Source organism: Salvelinus namaycush, chromosome 4, assembly GCF_016432855.1.
Source record: "Salvelinus namaycush isolate Seneca chromosome 4, SaNama_1.0, whole genome shotgun sequence".
Lineage (NCBI taxonomy): Eukaryota > Metazoa > Chordata > Actinopteri > Salmoniformes > Salmonidae > Salvelinus > Salvelinus namaycush.
Genome location: NC_052310.1, coordinates 71,867,536 through 71,884,250, shown reverse-complemented (window position 1 = coordinate 71,884,250; position 16,715 = coordinate 71,867,536). Strand labels below are relative to the sequence as shown.

The 16,715-nt window shown below is 43.9% G+C and overlaps 1 protein-coding gene across 1 annotated transcript in view; it reads right to left on the bottom strand.

Annotated features, from left to right (window-relative positions):
* macrod2 (mono-ADP ribosylhydrolase 2) overlaps window positions 1-16,715 on the bottom strand; it is a gene marked incomplete at its 3' end in the record, with an annotated part of 1,144,860 nt that overhangs the window by 220,606 nt on the left and 907,539 nt on the right. The window contains exon 8 of the mRNA XM_038990908.1: window positions 5,392-5,465. Coding sequence (XP_038846836.1) covers window positions 5,392-5,465 — 74 coding nt within the window. The remainder of the gene's footprint in view (window positions 1-5,391; window positions 5,466-16,715) is intronic.

Below are 16,715 nucleotides of genomic sequence, written 5' to 3'. Positions count from 1 at the left end.
CATTACAATGGAAGATAGTCAGAATTCACAATTCCCAGTCATGTATTATACCTTTCAACCTGAGAGTCATGTTCAATGATGACTCAGCTTGTTTGCTGCCAAGAGACTATTATCTGCCAATCCATTCGAATATCATTAGCATTCAAATACAGTAGAACTTACTGTGTCCCAAATGGCACCCTACTCCCTATATATATAGCATTACCTTTGACCGGGGCCCATAGGGCTGATCAAAAGTAGTGCATTATATAGGGAATATGGTGCCATTTGGGATGCATGCTCAGTCAAATACCCTACAGATCATATCAATTTAAATACAGTAGAACTTACACTTTGAAGTTTAGCCAGCCAAAGGCCTTTTACTTCCTCCGCAGCATATGCACAGCACCTTCAACCTGAGAAACATTGACTCATGTCCATTCGAATATCATTACCGTACAGATAGAGTTTAACATTCAGTCAAATACCTACACCAGTGGTTCCCAAACTGTTTATAGCCCTGCAGCCCTTCAAACATTCAACCTCCAGCTGTGTACTCCCTCTAGCACCAGGGTCAGCGCACTCTCAAATGTTGTTTTTTGACATCATTGTACACACACTTACACTATCCGATACATTTATTAAACATAAGAATGGGTTTTTGTCACAACCCGGCTCTTGGGAAGTGACAAAGAACTCTTATAGGACCAGGGCACAAATAATAATATAATAATAATCAATCATTTTGCTCTGTATTTAGCCATCTTACATAAAAAACGCTATTTGTTCATCGAAAATTGTGAATAACTCACCACAGGTTAATGAGAAGGGTTTGCTTGAAAGGATGCACATAACTCTGCAATGTTGGGTTGTATTGGAGAGAGTCTCAGTCTTAAATAATTTTCCACACAGTCTGTGCCTGTATTTAGTTTTCATGCTAGTGAGGGCCAAAAAATCCACTCTCACATAGGTACGTGGTTGCAAAGGGCATCAGTGTCTTAACTGCACGATTTGCCAAGGCAGGATACTCTGAGCGCAGCCCAATCCATTAATCTGGCAGTGGCTTCTTAATAAATTCAATTTTTACTAAACTGCTTGTTGCAATTTCGATGAGGCTCTCTTGTTCAGATATCGGTAAGTGGACTGGAGGCAGGGCATGAAAGGGAGAATGAATCCATTTGTTTGTGTCATCCATTTCGGGAAAGTACCTGCGTAATTGCACACCCAACTCACTCAGGTGCTTCGCTATATCACATTTGACATTGTCCGTAAGCTTGAGTTCATTGCACACAAAAAATCATCCAATGATGGAAAGACCTGTGTGTTGTCCTTGTTAATGCAGACAGAGAAGAGCTACAACTTCTTAATCATAGCCTCAATTTTGTCCCGCACATTGAATATAGTTGCGGAGAGTCCCTGTAATCCTAGATTCAGATCATTCAGGCAAGAAAAAAACATCACCCAGATAGGCCAGTCATGTGAGAAACTCGTCATTATGTAAGCGGTCAGACAAGTGAAAATTATGGTCAGTAAAGAAAACTTTAAGCTTGTCCCTCAATTTAAAAAAACGTGTCAATACTTTGCCCCTTGAAAACCAGCGCACTTCTGTATGTTGTAAAAGAGTTACATGGTCGCTGCCCATATCATTGCAAATGCAGAAAATGCTTTAACAAAGTTAACCATTTTCATTGTAGTGTCAAAAACATATTTCAAGCTGTCAGGCATTCCTTTGGCAGCAAGAGCCTCTCGGTGGATGCTACAGTGTACCCAAGTGGTGTCGGGAGCAATTGCTTGCACGCATGTTACCACTCTACTATGTCTCCCTGTTTGCGCCATCAGTACAGATACCAACACATCTTGACCACCAAAGTCTATTTGATGTCACAAAGCTGTCCAGTACATTAAAAATATCCTCTCCTGTTGTCCTGGTTTCCAGTAGTTTGCAGAAGAGGATGTCTTCCTTAATTTACCACCCATAAACGTAACGGACATATACCAGGAGCAGTGCCAGGCCCGCCATGTCTGTTGACTCATCCAGCGGTAACACATAGAATTCACTGGCTTGAAGCAGTAATTGTATCAAAACATCTCCTACCATGTCACTGATGCGTTGTGAAACAGTGTGTTTGATGAAGGCATTGTCTGTATAGTTTTTTTTGCCTTTTCCCCAGCATTGTCCCAGCCATATCCGCAGCAGCAGGAAGAATTAAGTCCTCCACAACAATATGGGGCTTGTCTGTCCTAGCCACTTGGTAGCTCACCATATAAGACGTTTCTAGACCCTTCTTATTAATGGTATCTGTTGGTTTTATGTCTTACTACTCGAAAGTCATCTTAATTCTCGCTCAAAAAACTCCCGTGGCTTATTTTTCAAATTGGCATGTTTTGTTTCTAAATGTCTGTTTCATCGAGTTGTGAGATAGTACTTTTGCACATATAAAAAACACACTGTGGCTGAGGAAAGGCACTACTCCCAATATAAGTGAACCCCAAATCAATGTAGTTCTCATCCTATTTGCGTCTCTTTGATGGTCCAATGTCCCAGTCTGTTGTTCGGTGCTTTCCCGGGTAAGCGAGCAGTAGCTCTTCGGCTGCATCAGATTCACAACTGTCAGTGTCTATGCTAGCTGGGCTAACAACAAATGTAGAATTACTGATGCTAGCATTGGATGTGCTCGTGGAAGCAGAACAACTTGTGTCGTTGACAGGTGCAGTACGGCTGGTAGTAGCAGTACCATTTATCCATTTTCGAGCAAACGCAATGAGCAGCAGCTACGTTCAGCTACATACGGATCGTTAGTGGAATTCCCGTGAGAGAGTACCGGTTGTGATTGGATGTTAATTATTTTGCTAGGCTACCTGTATTTAACATCGTGTTGTTATTTCGCTAAACACGAGATGGTTTCATTTTATTTTTGGCAGTGAAACGAGGCTACTCAGGCGAGAAAAAAAACTCAAATGTATAGCCCTGTAGGAAAATATAAATGGACTTTTTGAAAATGTGTGAATGTGATTCACATTTTTATTTGGCATACCCCCGGCGGCATTGCGCGTAACCCCAGTTTGGGAATACCTGCCCTGCACTATGCAGGACCGAGTATGGGAAACCCTGCTCTACATTGTGAAGTTCAGCCAGCCCAAGGCCTTTTACTTCCTGTACCTTCAACCTGTGAAACAATGACTCATCTAATGTTCATGAAGCAGTCAAAAGACCATTATCTGTAACTGACCATTAACTGCCAGTCCATTCAGTCCAGTACAATACCTACTGGTTCAAATCATTACCACACAAATACAGTGTGAATACTGGTACATATTCATTCCCATACAAATACACTGTATAACCAACACTATGAAGTTCAGCTAACCAAGGCCAGGTCCTTCTACTTCTCCATGATTAGAGAAGACAAAACCAGTCAGTCTAGGAGCATTCATGAATTAATGTTACTATACAAATACAGCAGACATTACTCTATCAAGTGCAGTCAACCAAAATCAGCCTTCTGCTTCCACTTGTGAGGACAGAATTGTAAAGACAAAACTAGTCTATAATCATGAATGAATGAACGAACGGACCATTCCATTCCACACTGTCTGAGCCCGTACTACTTGAACTTGCATCATCATTATCATTTGTTTCATTTAACCATATTAGTTTCAGTTTATGTCATCTTACGTGTTTATTTTCCTCGTAGCTTGCTGCATGACTTCAAGTGCCTTCCTAACTCAGAACCGTTTAAAAGTCAACAGAGCATTTAAGGACTGATTAGAGTACAGATTGAGATCTAATTTGATACGCATACTGAACGCAGAACGCACACTAAACGAACGGGCGACCAAGTGAGGCGGTTACAAATTATTGCTTTTAGATATTTACGGGAGATGTGTACAGTAGTTAGAGTAGAACTAATGGATACCAGTACAATACTAGTAGACACCAGGAGACACCAGGAGAAGCAAAATATATCATCAGGATAACAGGAGATACCAGGAGACACCAGTGGACACCAGGAGACACCAGGAAAAGCAAAATATATCATCAGGATAACAGGAGATACCAGGAGACACCAGTGGACACCAGGAGACACCAGGAAAAGCAAAATATATCATCAGGATAACAGGAGATACCAGGAGACACCAGTGGACACCAGGAGACACCAGGAAAAGCAAAATATATCATCAGGATAACAGGAGATACCCGGAGACACCAGTGGACACCAGGAAAAGCAAAATATATCATCAGGATAACAGGAGATACCAGGAGACACCAATGGACACCAGGAGACACCAGGAAAAGCCAAATATATCATCAGGATAACAGGAGATACCAGGAGACACCAATGGACACCAGGAGACACCAGGAAAAGCCAAATATATCATCAGGATAACAGGAGGTACTAGGAGACACCAGTGTACACCAGGAGACACCAGGAAAAGCAAAATATATCATCAGTGTAATAGGAGATACCAGGAGACACCAGTAGATACCAGGGGACACCAGCAACCACCAAGAGACACCAGGAGACACAATGAGACACCAGGAGATACCAGGACACACCAGGAGATACCAGTATCCGTAGTCAACAAGCTCTCATAGTCTCACATCAAAATTAGACGTTCATCATGTTTCTCAAATGTCAAATTTCGAAGTTGTTCCAAATGTCAAATTTCAAACTGTTTAAGGTTAAGTTTAGGCATTAACTCCAAATTCTTAAGGTTAGAGTTAAGTTCAGGCATAACTACCAAAGGTTAGGGTAAGGGTTAAGGTTTGGGATAGGCTTGAATCAAAAATAACTTTATTTTGCTGGATTCAAACATGCAACCTTTCGAATCAGAGGCAGATGCTTATGCCATCCCCGTCTACAATGCCCTAGCAAAACCGAAACCTACTTGAAGGTAACTGCACTCCCTGTTGACCCTAGTGGCCGGCTTCCACGTCATCTCCCGACGTTCTCAGACATGGATGGACGTCGATTGCTGACTTGTATCACAAATGACCTGCCTGCAGTAGTACCAGTTCTCGCTCCTGCTGGCCAGTCTCTACAGGGTCAGTTTACCTTCACTGTGAATCCATCTCAACCCTAAAGCTGAGTTCCAATGTCCATACTAGCATATATCCATACTGGAATACCACTTAGTAATGTATTGGTCATGTATTCTAAGTAGTAGTGAGCTAGTGTGGATATTGGAACACAGGCCAAAAGACTAGGCCAACACATGAGAAAATAAGAGACACATGATCGCACAACTGAGTGGATTTCAGCCCAGCAGTAGAACTTCACCCAGGCTTAGAGACGGCACTCTAATGCCAGTTAGGCCTGCTCAGCTCAGAGCCTGTCCAGAGAGTAGGAGAAGACAGAGTGTGTGTAGGAGAGACAGTAAGTCTGAGACAGTAATCCAGCTAGGTCCTACCTTGTCATGGTTCTCCTTGACCCAGCTCTTTACTGTCTCCAAGGCAATATTTGCCGCGGGCTCGTTGGGGAAACCTAGAGAGACAGAGAGAGAGCGAGAGAGAGCACAAGAGACAGAGAGACAGAAAGACAGAGTTAGCTAAGTTACTATTAACAGACAGACAGACAGCCAGGAAGCAACAATTTGGTATGCACACATGATCATGTATTAATGCACACATGAGCACAACTGAGCTCAAGCTTACGCTCACGCATGCACACACAAGTATAAAAACTAAATACTGCTGTGTGTGAGAAATACAGTGGTCGAGGGAATAGAGGACAGTGTGAAGGATCACACACAGGGACGTGATAATGGATCTGTAAATCTCACAACAATGGAGAATATAGCCATAACAAATTACACTGAGGTGATAATGATAGTGGAGGCAGACAAGGCAGACACTCTCTCTGCCAGCACTAATGACGTATTGATCAGCGTGGTAGTGGGTGTGTGTTGTGAGCGTGCATGTGTGTGAGAGTGTGATCGTGTGCGTTATTGTAAGCATGTGTGTGTGTACGTGTAGAACCTCGGTTCTAATGCAGGCACGTCATCTCCGGTCTGGACTACTGCAACTCTCTGTTGGCAGGCCTCCCCGCTTGTGCCATCAAACCCCTGCAACTTATCCAGAACGCCACAGCTCACCTGGTGTTCAACCTTCCCAAGTTCTCCCATGTCATCCCACTCCTCCGCACACTGTACTGGCTTCCAGTCGAAGCTCACATCCACTACAAGACCATGGTGCTTACCTACGGAGCAGCAAGAGGAACTGCCCCTCCCTACCTTCAGGCTAAGCTCAAACCCTACACCCCAACCCGAGCACTCCTTTCTTCCACCTCTGGTCTCTTGGACGTCCCACCCCTGTGGGTGGTCTGCTCCCGCTCAGCTCAGTCAAAGCTCTTCTCTTTCCTGGCAACCCCCAATGGTGGAACAAGCCCTGACGCTAGGACAGCAGAGTCCTAGGACACCCTACCTCTTTAAAGAGTATCTTCAATAATTCCACAACTAACACTCAGCCTTGACTTTTTCCTTCTAGCACTGACTTTGCTGATAGCTACTTTAGAGGAAAATGGTACTTACTATGACTGAGATATGTGGTTGTCTCACCTAGCTGTCTTAAGATGAGCTGTATGTCGCGCTGGGTAAGAGTGTCTCTGAATAACAAAAATGTACAATGTAAACGTGTGTGCATTTTCATTAGCGTGTACGGGATCGTGATCGTGTGTGTGTGTGTGTGTGTGTGTGTGTGTGTGTGTGTGTGTGTGTGTGTGTGTGTAGGTTTTCATTAGCGTGTGACTGTGTGTGTGTGTGTGTGTGTGTGTGTGTGTGTGTGTGTGTGTGTGTGTGTGTGTGTGTGTGTGTGTGTGTGTGTGTGTGTGTGTGTGTGTGTGTGTGTGTGTGTGTGTGTGTGTGTGTGTGTGTGTGTGTGTGTGTGTGTGTGTGTGTGTGTGTGTGTGTGTGTGTGTGACTGTGTGACTGTGTGACTGTGTGTGTGTGTGTGTGTGTGTGTGTGTGTGTGTGTGTGTGTGTGTGTGTGTGTGTGACTGTGTGTGTGTGTGTGTGTGCATTTTCATTAGCGTGTGCGTGATCGTGATCGTGTGTGTGTGTATGTGTGTGTGTGTGTGTGTGTGTGTGTGTGTGTGTGGGTTTTCATTAGCGTGTGCGTGATCGTGACTGTGTGTGTGTGTGTGGGGGGCGGTACAGGTCGCTGAATCTACAGCAGCTAACGTCCTTATTAATCACCCCTGCTATGCCAGAACATGAACAGCAACCTCTGTGTTAACACAATGTATCGATCCAGGCCCATATAGATGGACTGGATACATTTTTAACAAGGCAAAAGGAAGGTTGGAGGGAGGGCTGACTCTCTCTACTGGATTGGAGCTGATTGTAACATTGTCTGACGGCATATGAAGTGCCGGTTGCTCTCAGTCAGCTGTTGGTTACCATACTGGATCCATACTGCAAATCAGCTATTTTCTGTGACAAAAGTTCTTCAATGCGGTAAATGCACCACCGAAAGGTACATTTTGTTCGTTTGGGGGCCCTAGGATTTGTTTAGCTTTTTTCAAGCAAATGTTTTGCAATTGTATATAGTTTAACATGACAACATATTTTGGATGGTAGACTATTTCATGATAATAACTATAGAAAAAAGGCTAGCCTCGATTTGACATTATTTCCCTAACAGATATGTAATAGGTATTTTTTTATTTGATAAGGAATTTAGTGATGTCGCACAAAAACACATGTTATTAACGGGTGTTCATCCTCGCTCATTCAATTCATGTTCATACTTGAGTGTTACAATTGTTGGTGACAGAGGAAAGTTTTGTTGCACACACATGAAAGTTCCTCAAGGCACAGCAGGGTGCCGCTGCACACCGGTTGAATACCACTGGCCTAGCAATACCGGAAAGCACAATAACAGAACCGACCTCTATCAAATCGTTTCAGCCTCTGACCACGACCCTGAGTCATGACACTGTAACAACCTCTAATAAATACAGGCAGTAACAACCTTTGACTCTTGACCTTTGACCCAGATGAAAGTAAAAGAGTGGGTGTGCAGCCCAAGGTCTCAAAGTTTTTATTTTCTTTCTTTTTTTCTTCCTTACTCTGAAACTACCTGCTGTCACAATCTTTAAGAACAATTTGTGAATCACAAGTAAGGAAGTAACAACCTCTGACTCTTGACCTTTGACCCAGATGTAAGTAAGAGAGTGGGTGGGTAGAGCAGTCTATTTACCTGTCTCTATACCGGCTGTCATGATCTTTCAGCACAGAGCAATTTGTGACTCACGGGTAAGTGGACTAGACAGGTTGGATAGAGGCATTTTCAACCACATATATTTTTCTCTCTTTATATTTACACTATATATACATAAGTATGTGGACACCCCTTCAAATTAGTGGATTCGGCTATTTCAGCCAAACTCATTTCTGACAGGTGTATAAAATTGAGCACACAGCCATGCAATCTCCATAGACAAACACTGACAGTAGAATGGCCTTACTGAAGAGGTCAGTGACTTTCAACGTGGCACCGTCATAGGATGCCACCTTTCCAACCAGTCAGTTCGTCAAATTTGCTAGAGCTTTCCCGGTCAACTGTAAGTGCTGTTATTGTGAAGTGGTAATGTCTGGTAGCAACAACGGCTCAGCCGCAAAGTGGTAGGTCACACACGCTCACAGAACGGGACGGCTTAGTGCTGAAGCGCGCAGTGTGTAAAAAACGTCTGTCCTCGGTTGCAACACTCACTACCACGTTCCAAACTGCCTCTTCAAGCAACGTCAGCACAAGAACTGTTCGTTGGGAGCTTCATGAAATGGGTTTCCATGGCACAGCAGCCGCACACAAGCCTAAGATCACTATGTGCAATGCCAAGCATTGGCTGGAGTGGTGTAAAGCTTGCCATCATCATTGGAGCAATAGAAACACGTTCTATGGAGTGATAAATCACACTTCACCTGGCAGTCTAACAGACTCTTCTGGGTTTGGCAGATGCCAGGAGAACACTACCTGCCCAATGCATAGTGCCAACTGTAAAGTTTGGTGGAGGAGGAATAATGGTCTGGGGCTGTTTTTCATGGTTCGGGCTAGGCCCCTTAGTTCCAGTGAAGGGAAATCTTAACGCTACAGCATACAATGACATTCTAGACGATTCGGTGTGGAACAACTTGACTGGCCTGCACAGAGCCCTGACCTCAACTTCATCGAACACCTTTGGGATGAATTGGAACGCTGACGGCAAGCCAGGCCTAATCACCCAACATCAGTGCCCGACTTCACTAATGCTCTTGTGGCTGAATGGAAGCAAGTCCCTACAGCAATGTTCCTTCTTTTTTTTTATTGTAGTACTTTTTACCCCCTTTTCTCCCCAATTTCGTGATATCTAATTGGTAGTTACAGTCTTGCCCCATCACTGCAACTCCCGTATAGACTCGGGAGAGGCGAAGGTCGAGAGCCATGTGTCCTCCAAAACAGGACCCTGCCAAGCCGCACTGGTTCTTGACACACTGCTCGCTTAACCCGGAAGCCAGCCGCACCAATGTGTTGGAGGAAACACTGTACAACTAGTGACAGGGTCTGCATGCATGTGCCCGGCCCGCCACAGGAGTCGCTAGAGCGCATTGGGACAAGGACATCCCGGCCAGCCAAACCCTCCCCTAACCCGGACAACGCTGGGCCAATTGTGCGCTGCCTCATGGGTCTCCCAGTCGCAGCCGGGTGCGATACAGCCCGGGATCGAACACGAATCTGTAGTGACGCCTCTAGCACTGCGATGCAGTGCCTTAGACCGCTGCACCACTCGGGAGGGCCCCTTCCTCCCTTCTATCATTCTTCTTCCCTTCCTATCCTCTCTGTCTCTCCATCTTTGACAGTACTGGCTTAGTTCTGCTGAGAAGCTGGGAATAGCAGGGTATAGCAAGGGACAGCTGAGCTCTGCCCTGTAAACTCTAGGTCCTGGAAAAGGGGGATGGATGAGGAGGAGGGAGAGGGAGGAGGTGACGGAGGGAGGGAGAGGGTAGGATGGGAATGTGAGCCGAATACTAGCAGGCCTGAGAGGTTCCAGTCTTTCTATCTGTAGTTCAGTCTGTAGTGAACTGCTACTAAACCGCTTGCTTACAATCACTACCCTTTATCTAACAACCATATTCTGAAGGCTTCCGATGCCTTTCACAGATCACCTAATTCTATCTGTACGGTAAACACTGAAGCTGTTGTTAACCCCTCCCTTCTCATTCTGTGAAGTTTACATCAGCTGATTTCCCCAAATGAAAAGTCACACATATCACAGATTCACACTCACAAGCACACTCACACCCACACAGATGCGTAAATAGATGAGAAAGATGACAACTATCGTGGGATATAAACAGCAGCTTGTGAAAAGCACACAACAGGACTAAGCAAATAAACACATAAATAAATATTGATGTTAGGAGGCAGGAAGCCCGTCTGTCTGTGAGTCTCCTCTCCTCTTCTCCTCTCTCCTTCCTTCCTCTTTTCTCATATCCTCTCTATCTCTCTCTCTCTCTTTTTCCATTCTCTCTCTTTCTCTCACTCTTTCTCTCTCTTCTCTCTACCAACACTCTACCGTTTGAGCAACACAGAGCTATGGTAGTTGGTGGTGTTGAGAATAACTATTATGTCTTAATCATAAATATTGTGCTGCACTGGCCAAAAGTAGCGAGTGGATGGCTGCCAGTACATTTAATCTATTTAGCGCAGTTTCTACAAATCCACTATCGATTTGAACGTCATTGCTATTAATCATATAGTAGGGTCTGGAGAGAATGATGGAGGGAGAGAGAGATAGAGAGGGGGAGGGAGGGTCTGGAGAGGGTGGTGGAGGTAGAGGGAGAGATAGAGGGTCTGAAGAGAGTGATGGAGGGAGCGAGAGAGAGATAGAGAGGGTGTGGAGAGAGTGATGAACGGAGAGAGAGAGATAGAGAGGGGAAAATAAGGTCTGGAGAGAGTGACGGAGGGAGAGAAAAGAGGAAGAAGAGGGAGGTAGAGAAATATATCAAGAAAGGCCGAAAGAGAGAGAGAGATCGAGAGAGATCGAGTGAGAGGCATATAAAGAGAGAAAGAGAGAAAAAGAGAGTGAGAGAAGAGCAATCGAGATCGAGCAAGAGAAGCACGAAGAGAGAGGGAGAGAGCACACACACACAGACGCCCAAGGTCAACAGCAGCAGTCGTAGTGCTTTTAGAGCGTTCTATGATCATTCGTCTCCCTCACAACAACATCCCCCCTGCCTCCTCTCTTCTGCACAAAATGTCTTTCCTCACCCCGACTCACCTTGCCTCTGCTCTTCCTTGCCTCTCAACATTTTCCTGCTGTCCCCTCCCTCTCCCTCCTCACAACATCCCACCTCCTCCCCTGTCTCCCCTCCTCTCCCCTCACAACATCACCCTGCCACCCTCCTCACCCCTTCTCCCCAGCCTGGACTAGCATGTCTATGTACTCCAAACAGACACAAAAATAAAATGTTTCCCTCCCTCCCTACCTCCCGCTCTCTATTTCTCTCCACTGCCAGCAGAGCTCTCTATAGCTCCACAGCTCCGCAATGGTGTGATGCTACAGTCGTTTCATTTTACATAACAAGACCATTCAAAATGACTGCCTCCTACAAATCAACTAACAATGAATACAGTCGAAATGCCAGGCTCTTCAAACCTTAGTACACAACTTGTAAATATCAAAAAAAGTGAATAAACACTTGTACTTCCTTTCTTTCTCACTTGGTCTCTCTCTCTCGCTTTCCCCCCTCTCTCTCACACAATCACTCTCTCTCTCTTTCTCTCTCTCTCTTTGCCTCTCCCTACCCTCCATCCCGCTCTCTGGTGTATGCTGTGCAGTGGTGTGTTGGGTTGATAAAGTAGGCTGTGCCTTCAGCAGAAATAACACTGCACCACCTGAGTCCTCATCAGAGACCCAGCACTGGGCTGCCTGTTATACACAGATCCCATCAGCAGTGTCTCACTAAGACAAATCTCCCAGAGCCCACTGTATTCCCAGTGTTAAGACAGAGGGGGAGAGAGGGGGAGAGGAGAGCAGAAGACAGGTTAGGAGCAGGGTGTCCTGGAGGGCCCAGTCATCACTCCGCTTGACGCTTAGCCCCTACGCCAGCCCTCCCTCCCTCCCTCGCTCCTCGCTCTGACAGATTAGGTTTAGCTGAACCCTCCACACAGCAAATGGAGCAAGAAGAGAGGAAAACAGAGAGAGAGAGAGAGAGAGAGAGAGAGAGAGAGAGAGAGAGAGAGAGAGAGAGAGAGAGAGAGAGAGAGAGAGAGAGAGAGAGAGAGAGAGAGAGAGAGAGAGAGAGGACAGAGCACAGCAGAGTCTGTGGCACGTGGACTAAAGGGTGTGATTACATAATATTAACGTAGTACATACAGTAGCGTCCATTACATGACTGTTTCCATGTAGGCTCAGTGACCGAGGATGATAGGAAACGGTTAGATAATATTGCTCATTTTGTCTCAGAATCTCATATCCCTATGGCACTCTAACCCAAATAACCCTAACCCTGACATTAAATAAACTTAGGCACACTGACAATCTCGTTTGATCCACAATGTTTTTGTTGCTCCATCAATAAATAGGGCAGCTAAAATGGTTGCCTCAATCGATGGTGAATTTGATAAGCAACATTGTTCGACATGATTCAATTCTCTAATAAAATAAAGTGAAAACCTCAGAGGTGTGAAGAACAACGGTTTGTTTCTCTGTATTCTCGCTCTCATCTCTCTCCCTTTCTCTCTCTCTCCCTCCCCCATGTATTCTGTAAACCAAATCAAATTGAGTCCTGTTTCACAGTATTCCATACAAGGCTTTTGCTGTAATCAACGTCCTCTGTTGCAGTAATCGATAAGATAACTCTGTATACCTTTTCTGGATAATTTAATTACTTTCCCCTTTCATTTACTCATCAATAACCATGTTGTTTGTATATTTTAATGAATTGGGTCAGAGAATTCCGTAGAACAAATTGAAAACCAATCTAGTATGACCATATTTGAGTTCCCTTAAGTTGAATTATGGCCGGTCTAATACCTATCAGAAATACACCATATAACCTGATATGAAATAAATATACTGTGTTCACTGTCATTCTAATACTCTGCAGTGTGTTTTCACTAGTTCTGGATAATAGAATAAGGAGAAATCATGGTCGAAATAAAGTCAGGATTACGACCTATACCACAGAGAAAAACCTTCCCTCTAAAATCGACATACTACTAGACCGACCCCACTAGAGGACAGAGCAGCAGCCCAGTCACCTAGGACAGGGACAAGACTCCAGACGCCACCAGGTGTCAAATGCCCCAGAGCTCCACTACTAAAGCAGGCAGCACAGCCAGGGACACAGGGACACAGGGAAACACAGGGCAGGGCTGTGACCATGACCGACTTATCAGACCAGGGAAGGAGAGAAAATATAGAGAGAAGAGAGAGAGGGTAAGGTAGAGTTAAGAGAGAAAGAGAGAGGGCAGTCGGGTTGTGAGAGGGCAAAAAATAGAAAGATCAAAAGAGAGAGAGAGGGAGGTAGAGGTGGTCGAGGCGAGAGAAAGAGAGAGCTAGCGAGAGAGAGGAAGATGAGGTGAAGAAAGGTGTGGAGAGAGAAACGAGAGAGAGCAGTCTCCTTAGATGACCTTGGAAACATTCCAAGAAGTTGATGACACACTCGTGTCCTAAATGATAAAATTAAACACGGGTGACATTATATTCCTCTCCTATTCAAAACATCTGTGCTCGCTGCGACTGAGTGATACGTAACAAAGAAAAGTTTTACTTTTCAAAGTAGCTAAAGCTATTGTCCTCTGGGTGAGGAGTGAAGAGGGAGTGAGGTATTTTTACATTTGGTTTATCATCCGTAGCGTTGGAGTAGAATAAGGCTAGTGTAGAGTACAAAGCACACCGTGTAACTCTGTCAAATGGGCTAGAAGACTCCCCCTGCTCCCTCTGAGTATAGGGCCTACATTCCAAATGGCACCCTATTCCGTATGTAGTACACTACTTTTGACCAAGACCCATAGGGAATCCCATAGGGCTCTGGTCAAAAGTATTGCACTACAGATGTAGGATCTTAATTTGATCATTTGTATTTGAAGTTAAAAAAGCTTCTGAAGTTTGTAATTTCCACTTTGAAATTTCAGACATGATTTTCCCTTACAAAAACTGCATCAACCCCTACAAAAAATATCCATTAATTATAATCCACATTGTAGAAAACCCTCTCTCTTCAACCCTCCCTCTGGCCCTGGGGGGAGACACACACACTGTAGCCTTTTCTGCTGAGGTAGGCTACAATGCCCTGCCTCAGCCTGACTCCATTGTCCAGTGGTAGAGGCCACTTCACACCTCTGTGTTAGGTACCAGGTTGCCAGGGAACTTAGTTACCTGGGCAAGGCTAGCCAATAACAGGCTCTACCTGCTGGGGGTAACAGACCCCCATTCCTGCTGGTGCTTTAGTTGTTATTATTATTTGACCCTGCTGGTCATCTATGAACATTTGAACATCTTGGCCATGTTCTGTTATAATCTCCACCCGGCACAGCCAGAAGAGGACTGGCCACCCCTCATAGCCTGGTTCCTCTCTAGGTTTCTTCCTAGGTTCTGGCCTTTCTAGGGAGTTTTTCCTAGCCACCGTGCTTCTACACCTGCATTGCTTGCTGTTTGGGGTTTTAGGCTGGGTTTCTGTACAGCACTTTGTGACATCAGCTGATGTAAGAAGGGCTTTATAAATACATTTGATTGATAAATTTGATTGATTCCCAGGAAGGACGGTAGAGACAACCTCTGTAAACTTCTGTTCTCCACCAGGGTTCAGTTGTTATATATATGTCTGTATATTAACAGCCCTTACTACTATGTACCTGTATGTGTATACATGCCTCATTCATTGTCTATACTCTACTACTAGCCTTGTTGGTATCAGTACCCCCTGTATATAGCCTCGTTATTGTTATTTTATTGTGTTACTTTTTATTATTTTTTACTTTAGTTTATCTGGTAAATATTTTCTTTATTCTTTCTTGAACTGCACGGTTGGTTAAGGGCTTGTAAGCATTTCATGGTTCAGTCTACACTTGTTGTATTCGGCGCATGTGACTAATAAAGTTTGATTTGATTTGTTACTTACTGTGTTTATCTGGTCAGATTCAAATTCAGAGATTCAGAATCAGAGATTCAGAGATTTTAAGATTCAGAGATTTTAAGATTCAGATTCTGTAACGGGCCTCCTCCTTCTCTTCATCCGAAGAGGAGTAGCAAGGATTGGACCAACGTGCAGCGGGTTGTGAATACATAATGATACTTTATTAACAAGACGAAACTAAACACACGAAGAACACTTGATAATTTTACAAAACAACAAAACGAAGTAGACAGACCTGAACGAGAGAACTTACATAAAACATGAAGAACGCACGAACAGGAACAGACTATTACAAACGAACGCTACAGTCCCGTGTGGTGCGCAGACACAGACACGGACGACAATCACCCACAAACAAACAGTGAGAACAACCTACCTTAATATGACTCTCAATCAGAGGAAACGTCAAACACCTGCCTCTAATTGAGAGCCATACCAGGCAACCCAAAACCAACATAGAAACAGAAAACATAGACTGCCCACCCAAAACTCACGCCCTGACCAATAAACACATACCAAACAACAGAAAACAGGTCAGGAACGTGACAGATTCAGTGTTTAATAGTCACATGTACAGGGTTGCAGGTGTGATTGCAGGGTACAGTGAAAATCTTAGGCTCTGAGCTCCAACATGCAGCACTAAGTTAAATAAAATAACGAAATAGCACTATATACTGTACATCATAACAACTATATTTGGCATAGTTTATGTGTACTTCACCATTCAGGCCATGTGGTACACTATTCTACACTATTCTACACTCTTAGAAAAAAGGGTTTCAAAAGGGTTCTTTGCGGAAGGATAGGGTTCTACCAAGAACTGTTTTGATCAGAAGATGGAAGAAAGCATTCTTTGATGATTCTTTGGAAGGCAAGAAGGGTTCTTTGGAAGGCAAGAAGGGTTCTTTGAGAGGCAAGAAGGGTTCTTTGAAAGGCAAGAAGGGTTCTTTGGAAGTCAAGAAGGGTTCTTTGAAAGGCAAGAAGGGTTCTTTGGAAGTCAAGAAGGGTTCTTTGAAAGGCAAGAAGGGTTCTTTGAAAGGCAAGAAGGGTTCTTTGGATGTGAAATAATATTATGACTTCAAGCCTGTCAACTCCAGAGATTAGGCTGGCAATATATAAGAACATCCAATAGTCAAAGGAATATGAAATACAAATGGTATAGAGAGAAATAGTCGACGTGTCATAATTCCTATAATAACTACAACCTAAAACTTCTTTACTGGGAATATTGAAGAACTGGGAATATTGAACCACCAGGTTTCATATGTTCTCATGTTCTGAGCAAGGAACTTAAATGTTAGCTTTTTTACATGACACACATTGCACTTTTACTTCCTTCTACAACGCTGTGTTTTTGCATTATTTAAACCAAACTGAACATGTTTCATTATTTATTTGAGACAAAGGTGATTTTATTTATGTATTATATTAAGTTAAAACAAAAGTGTTCATTGTTCATTCAGTATTGTTGTAAATGTCATTATTACACACACACATATATATATATATATATATATAAAAATCAGCCGTTTAATCCGTATCGGCTTTTCTTGGACCTCCAATAATCGGTATCGGTATCGGCGTTGAAAAATCATAATCGGTCGACCTCTAGCGCA